This window comes from Actinia tenebrosa, unplaced genomic scaffold, assembly GCF_029948245.1.
Source record: "Actinia tenebrosa isolate PJP-AT-01 unplaced genomic scaffold, QUT_ActTen_1.0 PGA_scaffold7__59_contigs__length_16204524, whole genome shotgun sequence".
Lineage (NCBI taxonomy): Eukaryota > Metazoa > Cnidaria > Anthozoa > Actiniaria > Actiniidae > Actinia > Actinia tenebrosa.
The window spans coordinates 3758336-3774737 of record NW_028292584.1 but is presented as its reverse complement, the minus strand read 5'-3'; the positions used below and the strand labels follow the sequence as shown (position 1 = coordinate 3774737).

The window sequence follows — 16402 nt, the reverse complement described above, 5'->3', positions numbered from 1 at the left end:
TTGTTTTAATTTAAGGGTTTGGAATACGGGAATTGTATTTATTGGTTTTATTGGGTCTTAGATAGGTGTCCCCAATTAGTTTATTTTGTAATTATACAGCTTCTCATTAATCCCAAATAGGTAACTGTCCAATTATTTTCTTAATTGGACAGGTCTTGTTGATATGGGATTAATTAGGCAGCTATATAATTAATAGGTAATGGGATTTCATGCTCCCCAATCAAGAAATAATTAGACTCGAAAAATTCCTCTGACTGCCAAATTGGACTTGGCCTACGGCCTCGTCCAATTTTGGAAGTCCTCGGAATTTTCCTCGTCCAATTATTTCTTAATTGGACAGCATGGAGTCCTATTACATATGCTAATAAGCTAGAACGATGTGACACAATATATTTATTATTATTATTATTCAGAACTTTATTTCAAATATTCATGGTGAAAGTCACGACTGTCACACTACACAACTTATAATCAAATCAAGGCCGTTAACATGACGTAAGTCACGGTAGTAACACGATTTATATAGTACAAAACAGCAGCAATGAAAGAAATAAATGGGTTTGCACTTTCACAGTGTTTCGTTCATGCAACAAGTCATGGATGTCACGCCGCCGCAGGGTGCCCTACATCACACGAAACTTTAATTTGCCCATGATCACTCTAACACATCAATACAACATACTTTGCTACAGCATAAATATTACACACGAAATTTTTCAGCATAATAAATCCTTTTTAATAACACAACATTCGAATAGCATTTCTTTCACTTCTTTCTTCCACCACGTTCTTTAAGTTGAAGCTGCACCATGCTTGTAGGCGAGACATTATAGTAAGCCAATGAGTTGGAGTCTTTGATAAAGATTCCCTGGTGGGAGAAGAGAAAAGGTTAGTAAACTCCTTATCAGGTGTGATCATGAGGTTCACATTTCTATAAACAAGTAACGAAAAGAAAATTTTGGGCCAAAATATCTACGTACCCCAAGCTGGAGCTTCTGCTTTCCCGCTGGCATGCCTGTAACGTCGTGTATCTTGGCCTTGATGACAGAAATCTAACGAAAGGAAAAATGGAAATTTTTATTTTTTCTTTAAACCTTGAAAATTGTTCCTGTCCGGGCAAGAGAAAGAAAAAGAATCCTCTCGACATGAGGATAAAGCATAAGTCATGATTCCATAATTACGATTCCAACAGAGCTTCAGACTCCGATTTGCGATTCCTTTGCAAGTGCAAACAAACTCTACAAGAACTTTTCCAAGAAGACCGAACTAAACGAAATCGAATCTGCATGTTGGTCGTGCCCGTTTGTGTTTTGAAGAAAAAGAAAAGGAAATTTTGAAAAGGTAGTTTCATGCTCTTCCCCTTCCTCTCAACCCCCATCCCTTTTGAGCCACCGTGCAGGCAAGCCGATAAAGGGAGATGGACTGTTACAAGAGTGGGTTTCAAAGAGAGTCTAGTCACAAAATCAAAGAGAAGAAAGGAAGAGGACAGAGAAGAGATGGAAAAAGAAATTAGTGGGGAGAAATAAGAGGGAAAGAAGCAAAAAAAGGATATGCAAGTGACGCGTTAAAGAGAAAGTCTTAGATTAACATTTTTATTTTTAATGTCAGAAATCCAAACCTGGTCTGTAGGTGGCAGTGTGAGTGTTATCGGGTTGCCATCGAGTTTCCATTCACTCTTTTCTGGCAGGTTGGGTATTTGCACTTTGAAGGTGACAGGATTTGGATTGGTCTTGATGAACTCGTTTTCTGGTATGAGATTTGCTTCTGGTCCTTCTACTCTGCTCTTCTTAGCTAATGATTCTTCGTCCTCGTGCTCTCGCTTGTTTGTTTGTGGTGGTGGGGGAGGGGCATGCATTGGCGGAGCAGGGGGCATGTTCATGAACTGAGGTGGATGCACTGGGTGACCACCAGGTGGTGGTGGAGGTAGACCTAGAAGAAATGGAAATCTCTTTTAACACAGGCAGATCAATGTTAACTGTAGTGCTTTATTTCTTGTGTATGAACAATGATGCAAGGAATCTTTTCTCATTCAAATGTCTGCCATTAAACAAAACATCTCTTTGTTTCATAAGTAGTTAATAGAGCTCTAGTTTGCACATCAAACCCACCAAAAAAGAAATTCAAGGACTATCATGAAAAGTTTCTTTGCTTACCTATAAACTTTGGTGGTGCTGCTGCTGGTGGCATTGAGGGAGGAGGGGGTGGGGGTGCATTCATCATTGTTGTTACTCCAGGGGGAGGGGGAGGTATGGATAATGGAGATATAATTGAAGGTGGTGGTGGTGGTGGTGGATGAGCAGCTTCAGAATGTTGTAGATTGGATTTGTTTCTTAAGATTTCTGCAATTGTTGGATGTTCTGGTGCCTTGGGACCAATTCTTTCAGACTCTTCAGATGGACTGCAATACAAGAACATGAAAGTAAGGTCACTTACTGCAAACCAAACATAGCCTCCTCCGACACTTTCTGGGTCCTGTGTAGGTCGTATTTATGGTAGTCAGTGCTGCAAAGCATAGGGACCCTAGCGCCATGATTGACAGGAGGTTACACCAACCAATCCTCATACTGTATTTTAAATACATAGTGTTTTAGATATCAGAGACAACTTCTGGTGTTTATTCACGAGAAATATTACTTAGTTTGTCTGATGTAAGACTGAACTGCATGCACAATTGAACTTTTATGATTTTAGGATTGGAACAGGTCTGGTGCACGGCAGCCAATTAATACTACAGGACGAAAAGCAGAATCTGAATAAGTTATCAGAAACTATTGTCCTCTTGTACCAACTCAGTTCAAAAAACATTTTTTGCGTTACTGCCATTTTCCTAAACTTGCAAACCCCATACCTGCTGGCTGTATGCTGAAATTTGTTTTTTTGCTGCCATCAATCAAATCTAATCAGTCAGTACCTTTCGGAAAAAACAAATTCCATCACGCAGCTACCAAGTTCGCATATTTATGAAAATAGCAGTAAAATGAAAAACTTACATCAATCCCTTTGACTTGTGTATAGCTTCAATTTGTTGTTCTACAGAGATTCCTGCCTGCGCCCTTCGTGATGTGGCAGCCATTGATGCAGTATGGCCATCCCAGGTCACCTTTTCTGGTTTCTTTTCTTCTTCTTCCCCAATCTTTCTTCCAATACCTGTTTCCTCATCACCAGCACCAAAGATATCTGTACGTCTCTCAGCAAGTTGTTTCAGGCTGCTTCCAATAGCAAAACCTTCAAATATACAGGTTAAAATTAGAAAGAAATTTTCTGAAATAAGAATATTTTAAATTGAACCCACTTTTTAATTAAATTTCAACAATAAAGAATCACCAAAAATTCACATCCAATATAAAAGTTGATGTTTGTGGGGAAATTGATTAAACCAAAGATCCTGGAGCATTGCCTGTGTTGTGGTACAAGGTGAAATCTTTTTTACTGTCAGTTTCATCCAAAAATACATTATTGCAGTTCTATAGACACTAAAGCAACACTTATTTTGTGCCAGCATTGTATTAATATTCTCCCTATGCTTCTCCTTGAGAATATTACATGTACATATAGCTGCCTTAGTTATCTAGTCCTTGAATAGAGAGTGGGGATGAAAAGGGCCATACAATATCTTACCTTCTGCATACACTTCCTCCTGAGTTTTCTTTTCACTCATTGCTCTGTCTCTTTGCTCCTTCCATCTAGGATCAAGAAGGTTGATCTTCATGTGCTCAGCCATGGCTGATGCAGGGACACGCTCCCCAGTAATAGGGGAGATCAAAAACTCCTCTGGTACCATGGGTGGCGGTGCTGGTTTAGGTGCCTTAGGATCATAGCCTCGCCGAATCTGTGCTGATGATCCAGAAATGGAGGGAGGGAGGGGTGGAGGTTTAATGACTGTTTCTGAGCGAGGAGGTTGAGGAGGTTCATTACTTTCTACATCCATATCCTGAAAAGGAACAAATTGAAATGTCCAATGAGGTTATTCATTCCTCTTTCATTCTCTCTATTGCACAAATTGTTATTTATTTAGCTTTTTTCAGACTATGTCTTTTCCCTGTTTTTTTTTTTTTTTTTTTTTCTTTTTTCTTTTTTTTGTTTACTGATTAAAAAAACATATTTTACAACCACCACTCCCCATGTGGGGCTCTTTTGTGAGGTTCCCTCCACACTCACTACCACTTCATTCTATATATACAACATACAACCCTCAGGTCCAGTGTTCTTACCAGGCCGCGCCATTGCGGGATTCGCGCATAAAAATCAGAAATGGCGCACAAATGTCAACACTATGCCCCCCCCAAGGCACATGAATTATCCAAAGAATACTTCCTGATAGTTTTAAAAGATTTATAGTACTTTTGAAATAATAAAAGTCGCATTATATTGTTGATGAACAAGGTGAAAGTCCACATGAAACGCCACGAACTGCAAATCGAATATAGCCGCCATCTTGTATTTCACTCGCCAAGACGTCTGGGACTAGTCTGTGTTAACTGACCTTGTTTATTGAAGGCTCAAGTATGGCTGCCCAGCGAAATTTTATTGTGTTGTCATTACTAATAAAACTGTCTTACATTGTTGTAGATTTGCAACAGAGTTACTGGCTAAAAACATTATTATTCTTTGTTTTAAGATTTTGGAAATGGCCCATCCAGTTTTCTAAATGGCCCCTAAATTTCGGATTGATGGGCCCTTTGACCCCCTGAAAGAAATTCCTGGTAAGAACACTGCAGGTCACATGTTGCTTTTTACAGAGAGAGGAAACCAGAGATCCCAGAGAAAACCCTTGTGGCAAGGGAGAGAACAACACATCAAACAAACTCAACTCACATATGATCCAGTCTGAGCCAGGGCTCGAACCCAGACCACAGTGGTGAGAGGTGAGCGGTAAACCACTACGCCACCCATGCCACCCGACAAATGATAATGATAATGATAATGATAATGATAATGATAATGATAATGATAATGCTTAACATACAGTTTATATGGATGTACATGTAATAAAATAAATAGAAGATTCCTATGACAAAGGAAAAGAATGGTATGAAATGAGAAAACGTTGCTCCAAGATAACAAAGTAAATTAGTTGCATGCTGCCTGTTCAGAGAATCTTAACAGGAGTACAAGAAAAAGCAAGACATTTAGTATCATGCTACAGTAATCTTTATGAATATTACTCACAATCTGCTGTTGTCTCAGATGACCAGGTCCTTCAGAAGGTTCGTCAACTTCCATTTCAACATCCATATTCATATCTGCTTCTTCATTAACATTATGATCCTTTAGAGTTAATAATACAAAATTTAATCATTTATAGCAATATAAAGTAGAAAGAGAGCCAAGGTTCATGCTACTCTAGACATCATCTACTCAATATTAACCATAGATCCATTTGTTTCTTTGTATGTGATCAAAATATCCACTAGTTTCGTACTCAGTATAGAAAAAAAGCTGTGAAACAATTGATTCTAATCACAAGTAATGTACCCAATGTTCATCAGCCAACCTTTAGGCTTTCAAAATAGAAATTTAACAGATCAAAAACAGTTTTCCGCGTTTGATAGTCTGATCAAAACACACGGGATGTTGAGAGAACACGAGAGGAGCATAGGAAACCACAACGCGTAGCGGAGTGGTTTCCAGCTTCTCGAGTGTTCTCTCAACATCCCAAGTGTTTTGATCAGAGTATCAAACACGGAAAACTGTTTTTGACTTGTTTTATAAAACAACAAACGCGCGAAAAGATCGAAAAAAGCAAAGTCTAAGTAAATTCTCCCTACGTGCAGTCTTATTCAAGCTGACCAATGAGCACGCGGGATAGATTAAAAATGATTACAGCGTGTTATGATACTCTCATTAAACATGGTTTTCGACCAATCATAGCGCGCGTAGTATCCCAATTATTTTGTAAAAATAAATCAAGAAGTTATTTACAAAAAAGAGATTAGCTAAGTGTCGAGTTAATGACAGACTGTTAAAAAATAGTAAAAATATAATACTTCTCATTGAAATAGAGTACAAACCCTAAATGTGTGCAATAGTTATCACTATTTAGCAGTAAACAGCACTAATTGAACAAAGGAAAACAATATAATTAGCATAAAATAACACTATTTAGTGATATTTATGTTGCACACTTTTAGTGTTTGTACTCTATAAAGAAAAAACTTTAACCAGTGAGTATTAGACCCTCAAAGATTATTTCAATGAAGTTTTAGCCCAATTAAATTTTAGACAATTTTTGTACTGGTCCCCCTTCAAAATTAATAAAATTGTGAAGTCTGAAGAAAATGAAAGTTTGGAAAGTGTTTCCTGGTCGGCATCTCTTGCCTTACAACAAATGTTTTTCAAGTATTACTAAAATCCCATTTAGGGATTATGCAGGGATTACCTGGAACACAGTAATCAAGAATTCCAAAATTCCAAAGCTATAAAAACATGTTACAAACCTTCATTTTTTCATATCTTTCTTGTGCCAATATTCTTGCACCAAGTTGTTCTTGGGTAACAGGTGGAGGAAGATTTCCTGTAACAATTAAAAGAAACACTTAAATTCCTTTTCCTTTCATTTCCTTTCCTTTAGTTCTTTCCCTTCTTTTCTTTTTCTTTTTCTCTTTTTTTTTCTATTAATAATTATTGATCAATTATACTTTCTACATACTTTATAGTGGAGCTCCCGTGCAGACCAAGCAGAGGACCATACTAAATGGTAAACCATTTAGTCGATTTCTCATGGCTTGGCTGACTTCACTCCCGTCTGTCCGTACATACATACATACATACGTACGTCTGTGTACATAACACAGGGATCCTGCTTGATGTCAAAGCATAACTCGTACTCGCAAATGCATCTCTCAAATGTACAGAAAAAATTGCTTTAGGACAAATTATAGACCAACAACAAATAAAAAAATTCCATGTAGTCAAAGATGTATCAAGAAGACAGTGTTCTTCAAGAATTCAGGTGTGTGTTTTTTAGCAAACAATCGTATATTATTATTTTTAATGACAAGCATTTTTCTCGACAAATCGACAATTCAAAGACTTCCTCTCAAAACTGTCAATTTTAATGCTGGAGGAAACATAACACGGAGAGCATATTACAACAAATATATTTTGTCCTTTATTTAGCTTTGTAAATCTTAAACAATTCGGTTGTTTTTAACCAAATATTGTATGTTTTTTATTCAAGAAAAATGAAGCTTTGATTGCCTCCTATTGCAGGGTCCCATCGGCAAATCAAAGAAGACTTTCATTCAATAATTTTAGATCTTTCTACAGATAGTTTGTTTAATTCAATATGATATTGAATGAAATTACGCCAAACATTCAACTGTTTTTTAAGCTGTTCGAGCTAGTATGATTAAACAAATGAGCTTAATAAATTTGTGTTGATGAAAGATGTTATTCTATAAAGACCCTGTTTCACTTTACCGACAAAGAAATTCATCATTTTATACGTATTTGGCATTGCATTTTGCATTATTTTCTATTTTGTCCCAGTTGTTCTTGTCAATTTTAACTGAAAGTAAATGTTTTTTGAAAACTTTTGTGGTTCATGATTTCCTTATCTTTCTCACGCATGAAAACAGATGAAAACTGGTAAAATCGAATCTCAAAATCTAGTAAGCTTATAGAAAAGTAGTTAAGGCTTATATGAAAGGAATAAAAATATTCTAATGAAGAATTAGGATCAGAAAACTATTTTTTAACTGATGACACATTCAGTTTTAACGTTTAGGGCCTTCATTTCACAAGTTTAGTTAGCTAATGATCTCCAGCCAATTTTCTCTCTAATGCTACTAAAGCATTTATTTTCTCATTATAATTTCATTGCGGTAAAAATATGGTTCTTATAAAAACATAAACTCTTCATATGGATAACCAAAAAGTAAGCTTATATTTTGCTTACCTTTTCTTAAGCAGTTTTCTACTTTGTCTTATGCCAGTGTTTATTTTTCCATAAAAAGTTAGAAAATCTCCAAAAATTGGATTTTAATCAAAGACATCTAAGGTAAATTTCACTAAACTTGACATTTTATTGGATTATCTGTAGTTATCTTTTGTTTTTCAAGTGAAATTAATCAGGAATTCAAAGCGTAAAAATACCAGCCATGCAAAAAAATTTTCAAATCTTCAAGAACAAAACTAGCCCCTGGGGTCGTTGGTGGTGGGTTATGTACCTGTGACAAAATTTCTAAGTGGGAGAGTACTAAGGTCAAAAACAATGACTCGCGCAAAGAAAACGATGTAGTGCATTTTGATTTTACTTTTTCACTTCATTGTTTCCATTATGGGGGGGCATTATCTTCATCTTGAAGGAGATGCCTAAATTTATATATTACTATTACAACATTGTTACCTGCTTCATTTTCCTTGAACTCAACCGTTTCCACAACCACAAAGTCATGCCAATCAACTGAGGCAAATGCTACTCTTTCCTTTTCTTTCTCATCTTCAAGTTTTTGCTTCTCCCTCTCCTGGTGTTTCAGCCATTCTACTCTGTACTTTACACGATGAAGAATCTAGTAGTTGAATCAGAAAAAATAGTACTTAGTTGATTGCAGACTTGTCAGGTTTTATTTCTACGGAATATTAATTTACAGAACTGACAATACATGTGACCATAAATAGGTCATCTAATCTTGGAGGGTTTTTGATTTGTTTTTTTAGCTACAATAATATCTACCAAAAAGTATTTTACAAATCTATCTCAGCAAAAATATCAAATTAATTTAGTTTAAAAATAACAAATAATATTAGTAATTACATAAATTTATTAATAATACAAATAAAATTAATGACAATGGAGGAGTCACACTCCATGATTGTCTTTTTAAAAACTGGATTAGGTGAGTAGTCAAACACCAACACTAGATCAACTAAGGTCAATAGTAGGATGAGTTACTCTCGTGTTAAGGTTCATGTTCAAGTTGTGAAGAAACAAAATAGTATTTTTTTGATCTTAAGAAACTTATCTATATATTCATATGTTTTAGTTCAAGAAAGCTGTAGATAAGTTTCAAATTCCTGATATTCAAACTCTTGAGTTCCTCAACATTTCATTAGAAAACACTGACAGTATCAAATTTTTGTTCCAAAAAATATCAAAAATATTCTTAAGAATCTTTTAGCCCACTGTAAAAATATACATATTTATCATATGACCCATACGGCCGCTGCTCGCGCGCTCTAATAAAACCATTGGAAAAAGTCACATGATGGGGGCCGGATGGGTTGATGTAAGTGGGCCGGTAAAACCCGTCCGGCCCTGCTCAAAATCCGTCCGGCCCTCTTCGGATGTAACCATTAAATTTCATTTAAAAAGAAACTAAAATGACTGACAATTTAAGCGAACACGACGAAAGCGAATTCTACTATCCAGACGAGATATCTGACACTGAACTGGCTCAGCAAGCAACATATTTTGAGTCAAATCTGCTCAATGACCACGAAATACAGAAATACATCCGAGCACAACAGAAAACAAGTACAATCAAGAATCCTTCTCAAGAAGTATCCAGCGATACCTCAACAATAAAAATGCAAAAGTAAACACCTTAAAAGATGAAGAGTTTAAGCTTTCCAGACAAGCCTTGAGGTCCAGATGACGAGAATTAAGAAAAGAAGGCAAATGAAACAAGCCAAATGCTACTGCTCCTCTGACAAGCAAAGATATTGATGCTATTTTTAATGAAGATGAGTTTGGAGTCCATGATCCAGAGATCCTTTCCCGTACTATGTGGTTCTTGCTTACTTTGCATTTTGGTTATAGAGCACGACACGAAGTAAGACAGCTGAAGTTTGGAGACGTACTTTTGAAGAACGATGAAATAAATGGCAAAGAATGTGTAGAGTGGTTCCAAGAAAGAGAAACTAAAACCAGACACAGCGATGAAAATGAACACCAGAGAGCTTTCCGACCAAGAGCTTATGAGAGCGGCAACAATAAATGTCCTGTGGCCTGCTATAAGCAGTTTGTTTACAGGCCTCCCAAAGAAACCAAAAGTCCAGAAGGTCCGTTTTTTCTTGATATAAACCATAGAAGGAAGCCAAATGATCAAGTGTGGTTCCTAAACAGACCGATGGGAAAGAACAAGATTGGTGAATTCCTGTCTCAAGCAACAAGTTCACAAAGTCAAAAGCTGGTTAAATTACCAACCATTCCGTACATAAAACTGGTATCACAACACTCCTAGATGCTGGTGTTCCACACAACATTGTCGCTCAACTGAGTAGCCATAAGAGTCTTAAAAGCCTTGACAGTTATGCGGTTGCCTCTGAGAGCCAACGACGAAGCATGTCGAAGATACTGAGTGGTGTTGAGAACGTCAAGCATGAAGCCAGCAGCAAGCAATCATGTCTCCCAGCGCAACCGACTACAAGTTCAACTGCCCCTGCAGGTTCTTTTTTGGGGGGAGTAAACATTGGAGTATTGAACATTCAGAATCTTGTTCTTTCAGGCCATGAAGAAAGCTCTAGTTCGTGTCTGGTCAAACACATGAAACGTCGTTTTATGATCGAGTCAGATGAAGAAGACTAAAAGTCTAAAAACATTGAAATTTGTCCATGAAAACACTTAGAGTTGACATAGACATTCTTGAGTTCCCAAGCTGCTATTTTTCCCCGACTTTTGACCAAATAGCTATTTGCGAAGTGTAGTAAGAAACTTATTAAAACTTTCAATGGTATTAAAAACAATTTTACTTCTTAAAATGTGCCTCGTGTTTACAGCGACTGTTAAATGGCTTCTTTTCAATTAAATAAAAAGGAATTCTCCTATTGGTTCTTGTTTAAGAGAGCTGTATTTATCAGGTTTAGCAAGATCTTTCAGCCTTTTTTACGATAAAAATTGGGTCATATGATAAAATGCTTATTGACTGAGTTGAGTCGGGCCAGACAGGATATTTGACTCTTGGTCATTTGTACAGACCTCGCTGCGCTCGGTCGTTCGACATGATCTTGGGCCAAATATTTTCTCATCCGGCCCTCCCACTCAGTCAATAAGTACATAGTATGGCATAAAAAATTTCAAATTGAATCTCTGATGATACATTTAAGGGGATGGTTGGACCTAGCATTTTTTTGAAAAACCTTGAATTATTTACCTTGTGAGGATCTTCCACATCTTTCCTTAGTTTTTCCTTGATGTTAGCTGGAGGAATTAGCACCTAGATGGAATACCAGGGGTAAACAAAAATTTGGAATTTAGTAGATGCAGCATCTATGCAGCTTTCAAGTTCACTTGTCAGAGGATGACTTTATTCACTTATGTACAATGTACTTTCTCACCTTAGTATACTGCTCAACAAGTTTGGTGAAGTAGTTGAAAAGGCTGTGTTGAGGTCTCAGGAAATCAAACTGATAATTTCTCTAAAAATGATCATGAAATGTGGATATTATTATATTAAACATTACTGGTATCAAAAAATCCTGTTAAAAATGGTTATATGACAGAACAGACAACGTACCTGCTCTCTGGACATAAGATTGGTCAAAAACTGTCGTCCATTTCTTGCCACAAACTGTGCTGTTAGTTTCACAATATCACTGTACAGGTAGAAAATCAAATTATAATGAAAGATAGGTGGATGGGTGATATATGGAAAGGTGGCCAGGGTAGATGGATACATCATGATTATAGATTGCTGGGTAGACAGGGCCTAAACTTACAGATCTAGTCCTGAAATACTTGGAGGATCAGCAATAAACTCATATTCTGGTGGTGGTTCCTTGGGTATAACAGGTTCCGGTAAGGTGATTTGTTGCTGCATCAGTGGTTTTGGCTGAATAAAGACAAATTCCGTTTTGTTATAGCTTATTGGTGATAGATTACATTTTTTCATATTGTTATGGAAACATTATCTTCACCTCTTTTCAGTAAAAGGTATAAGGAAAGAAATCTGAGTGTGTCATTTTATGATATATTTCACTGCAGTTACTGCTACATACAGTGACAATACTCTAACCATGATAATAATTTGAAATTTGCTAACCAATCAAGGAGCAGAAAAAATAGGCACATTCTACTTTCTTGGTCCTACTTTTTAAGATTATCACAAAAATATTACCAAAAGGTATATATTTCTATACAACATGAATGGTTACTGTAAATACTGCAATTTGAAAGCAGAAATCTCAATATATTTTGATTCATGTTGGTTTATAATGTAATATCTCAATGACCCAACTTGACAACAATTAAAGTATTTTTACAGTGAGTAATACATAGACTTCACAAACCTTAGTAGGCATTGGATATAAAGCAATTGATGGTTCAGCACCTAAACAAAAATATTCATTAGTATAATTAGTGTCACAAGTGTTGCAAAAGCAGGTGAAACTGTGTTATTTGCTATAGACTTGAGAAGAAAAATTATTACCCATTAGTTCAATTAGTTAATTAAGTTAGGGCTTAGGAATGCTGGGCTCTGATTGGATTGTTCATTGGGACATGTTAAAGAAAGTTTCAAGATGGGTGGTACACAACTCATTTTAATCCAACAAGTTTTGATTGCACAAGTAGTAAGCATTTCTACTTTCTGCGAAACTTCCTCATTATTTGGTTAGAGATACCAATTTTGACTCAAAATCTCCTGATTTAAGTAACCTTAATAGGACCTACTTATTGAATCCCCTAATTAAGAACATGTAAGACCAAATCTTTTATTCCTTACCTTTGCCAAGCTGTTCTTTGAAGTCCTTAACTTTGTGCTGGAAATATGCATTGTATGGATCACCAGCATTTAGAAAATTAAACTTAGGGTTGTTTATTTCATTCTGTCGAATTCTGGATTCAAACTCTGGACCTTTAAGTGAAAACCATTTGATTATTAGTTTTTCTAACATATTTATTAATAAAGATTTAAAGAAAGAAAGAAAACTGAAGTATACTGGTCACAGTGTAACATTTTTCTTGACATCAAAATACAATATCTATTGTATTCAGCAACTAATGCCATAAAATGTTTTCTATGCTAGGATTTCAAAGGACAAAAATATCCTTATACCATCTAATACAACATAATGGGATAGAGAGGTAGCTAGTGATGTTTGGTATTTATGTTTGAGAATCAAGGTGGTATGAGGGGTAGTATATTACATTGGCTTGACATCACAAGTGAGTAGAGTTTATTACTGTAGTAATCTCTCTTGATTCAATAATAATAAAAGGGTAAATTTTACACCGTGAAAAGATGAAAAAACTTACAAACATTTTGGACGCTAGTCCTTTGTCGGAGTAAAAGAGAAAGAGGTGGTAGAAAGAGAGAACAAAACAAAAGAAACCAATAAGAACAAGGTGGGCAAGGAAACAAACGAAACAATCAAAAGACAAAACGATGAGGGCCTTCATGCTCTTCAGCATTTTTTTGATCTTCGTACTACCTCGAGCATAGTACTCCCACTTTGTTACACTTAGCTGAACTTGTTCTTACTCGTTACACCAATTTGTTTTTGAAAAACTTGTTTTTCAACAGTATACTAGACCTAAACCTGAGTTTTTTGGAGGGTATAGTGATGATTGTATTGGTGCCACTTCTTGTTCTCGTAATACTTAGAATCCTTTATCTCTTTTGTTAACTCTTTTCACCCTGCCTTAGACTTTACGTGGGAAGTTAGTGATACATCAGTCACTTTCCTTGACATCTTGGTCAGTGTTAATGACGGCCGTATTAGCACTAGTGTCCATTACAAACCTACTGATTATCATTCTTATTTACTCTACTCGTCTTCTCATCCTAAGCACACTCTTAACGCTATTCCTTTCTCCCAATTTCTTTGTTTTCACTGTTTGTGTAGTGATGATCTTGATTTTTCTGTTAAATGTTCTGAGATGCGTTTCTTCTTCCTGAAGTGTAATTATCCTGCTCGTGTTATTGATCACTCCATTCGTAAAGTTTCTACCATTGAACATTACCAACGCTCTCACTCCTCACACTCGTCCCTCTAATGTTCGCATTCCTTTCACTCTTACTTATCATCCTATTGATAACTCCATTAAGCCCATTGTTAATGACAACTTTTCTCTGCTTGACTCTGATACTCACACTTCTGCTATTTTCAACACCCGCCCTCCTTTTTCTTATAAACGTGATCGTAATCTTCGTTCTTTCTTATTCAAGGGAAGTCTTTCCTCTGACAAAGAACTTGGTACTTTTCGCTACTCTCACAAACATTGTTATACTTGTCTTCATATAATAATAATTCACACAATACCAAAAACCTGGAAACGTTTCATTGTACAACATAAACAAAATATTGAAAAAAATCAAAATCAAAAAGATAAAAAATTCTTGTTAAAGGACGCATTAATAATCATGGAAAAGGTAAAGACCAAAGACATATATGACGCTATTGTTCAAGAAAAATTTGCAAAGCCTACGGCTCAAAATAACTTAAATAAAAGAATAAGCAATAATCAAACAATCGAGTGGGAAAAAGTGTATGGTAGAATTTACACAACAACGATTGACACTTATTTAAGAATGTTTCAGTATAAGATATTGAACAATGTACTCTATTTAAATAAAGATTTACACCGTTTCAAGATAATTAATTACTCCTCTTGCTCTCTCTGTCACATATATCCAGAAACAATTGATCATCTTTTTGTTGAATGTATAGAATCCAAAAATTATTATTTTGAAATAAGGAATTGGTTAAAAGAATTCGATATATTTTTACCAAGTTCAAATAAAATTAACATTATATTAGGGGTGGATGATGAGCTAGTAAATTTCATTATTTTGTTATATAAATTTTCATTACATAAGGCAAGAGAAGCATCAATTACAGCTTTATCCTTACAGTTATTTAAGAATCTCTTAAAGCATTACGAATATATCGAACGAAAGGTGGCCCTGAATAGGAACAAAATGAGTCTGCACAATAAAAAGTGGAAAAAATTGAACGATATATGATAATTTTGGTAATATTTTTTGGTAGATGGGCACAGGGAAACTGTGTGTCAGTGTGTGTATATATGTGTGTTTTGAAATTTGTTTAAGTATAATTTGTGTATGTGTATCTATCTAAGTAGGGCAGATTCAAAATTCAAAATATTGTACTTCACGTTTTGTTCATTCTTAATTTATCATACAAAAACATATTGTAAATAGTTATCTATAAGAGAGAAAAAAAAAAAATCTAGAGGGTTGCACTTAGTGGTGCAATACTCATCAATTGTAAATGACAGAATAAATTCTAAAAGCCGGATTTGTAAATATATTATTATTAGAAAAAAAAAAAACTTGTCTTCATATAGCCTCTCACACTTCTGTTGTTGACCTTAAATCCACTGTTAAAATCACTGACCACTTTGTTTGTATCACTTCTAATGTTGTATATTGTATCAAATGTACTCGCTGTAATCTTTTGTATGTGGGAGAGACTGGTCGCCATCTCGGTGATCGCATTTGCAATCATCTTCTTGATATTTGCAATAACGATCCAACCAAACCAGTTTCCTGCCATTTTATTCGAACTAACCCTTCTCTTTCTGACTTCATTGTTTTCTGTCTTACTTTGATTAACGGCAACAATGATTGTTGCAAGACCAAAGAAAAGCTGGATTTTCTCTGATTTCCCTCCCTTCACAAAACCTACCATGCTAAATTGCATTTCAATTAATGAGTTAATTAGCTGTGTTCTAGCTGACTTACCATTTCTAGAAACAAAACTGGCTGTCTTGTCCACAATATCTGTTCAAAGTAGTTAAGATCTAATAACATAATATTGTAAATCTCTAGATATGCACCATACGTGCTTCGCTGTCACCATCAGCGTTTGCATGCACACTTATACCTAAACACGAGCTAAAAACACAAGCATCTCAATAGTTCTTTGATAAATAAACAAAGTCAAATAAAGAAATAACAAAGTGTAGATCAGACAACGACGCAGAACACATGGTAGAGGATACTTCTGACCTCAGGTGGAGGATAAATAATCCCAATTGTTGGCTTGGAAACTTCAACTTCATCCTTCTTTTCGCCACTTTCGAGCGTAACAGGAGGCATCTTTTCGATCCTATTATTATATTACAGAAAAAAGGCGTTGATCTTTGATAGTTTCCTGAAAACTAAAGGCAATATTGAGCCTCAAATACGAAGCTAAACGTCCAACATATTGCTTTTCAGACCCAGAAGGATCATGGGTATTTTGGGTTGCAAAGCATCATGGAATATGATCGTGAGTAGCCAATCAGATCGCTTAGAAATTGGCGCCAAAATTCAAATAGAAATCAAGAAAATATCAAAACAAAGAAAATTAAAGTGGATTTTCTTAAAGAAAATTCCTTTATTGCCAAATAGAAATAGCAAATAAAAGTTCCCGGCTTAGTCTTGACTTGAGTATTATGACTATTGGAGGTGCGGCGAACGTCTTTTATCCCTTTTTTTTTCAAAGCCCTTAT

The 16402-nt window shown here is 35.6% G+C and overlaps 1 protein-coding gene across 1 annotated transcript; it reads right to left on the bottom strand.

The window, feature by feature from the left end:
• Positions 1-392: 392 nt before the first annotated feature.
• Positions 393-16121, bottom strand: LOC116294800 (splicing factor 3A subunit 1). The gene is made up of 17 exons (XM_031702459.2): positions 15911-16121; positions 15651-15689; positions 12666-12797; positions 12232-12272; positions 11662-11774; positions 11460-11538; positions 11281-11361; positions 11097-11159; positions 8351-8513; positions 6438-6514; positions 5170-5268; positions 3619-3931; positions 2991-3225; positions 2154-2398; positions 1619-1929; positions 981-1052; positions 393-868 (listed from the first exon to the last, which is right to left on the bottom strand). Exons 1-17 carry the CDS (start codon positions 16005-16007, stop codon positions 767-769), a joined length of 2262 nt encoding a protein of 753 aa, XP_031558319.2. The 5' UTR covers positions 16008-16121; the 3' UTR covers positions 393-766.
• Positions 16122-16402: the final 281 nt, after the last annotated feature.

What these genes read in the sequence shown, in the direction of transcription:
- LOC116294800 (XM_031702459.2), bottom strand. Translation starts at nt 16,007, where the DNA reads ATGCCTCCTGTTACGCTCGAAAGTGGCGAAAAGAAGGATGAAGTTGAA. An exon ending in ATGTGGAAGATCCTCACAAG is followed by an intron (nt 8,514 to 11,096) that starts GTAAATAATTCA and finishes TTCAACTACTAG; the next exon opens with ATTCTTCATCGTGTAAAGTA. An exon ending in CACAAGTCAAAGGGATTGAT is followed by an intron (nt 2,399 to 2,990) that starts GTAAGTTTTTCA and finishes CTTGTATTGCAG; the next exon opens with TCCATCTGAAGAGTCTGAAA.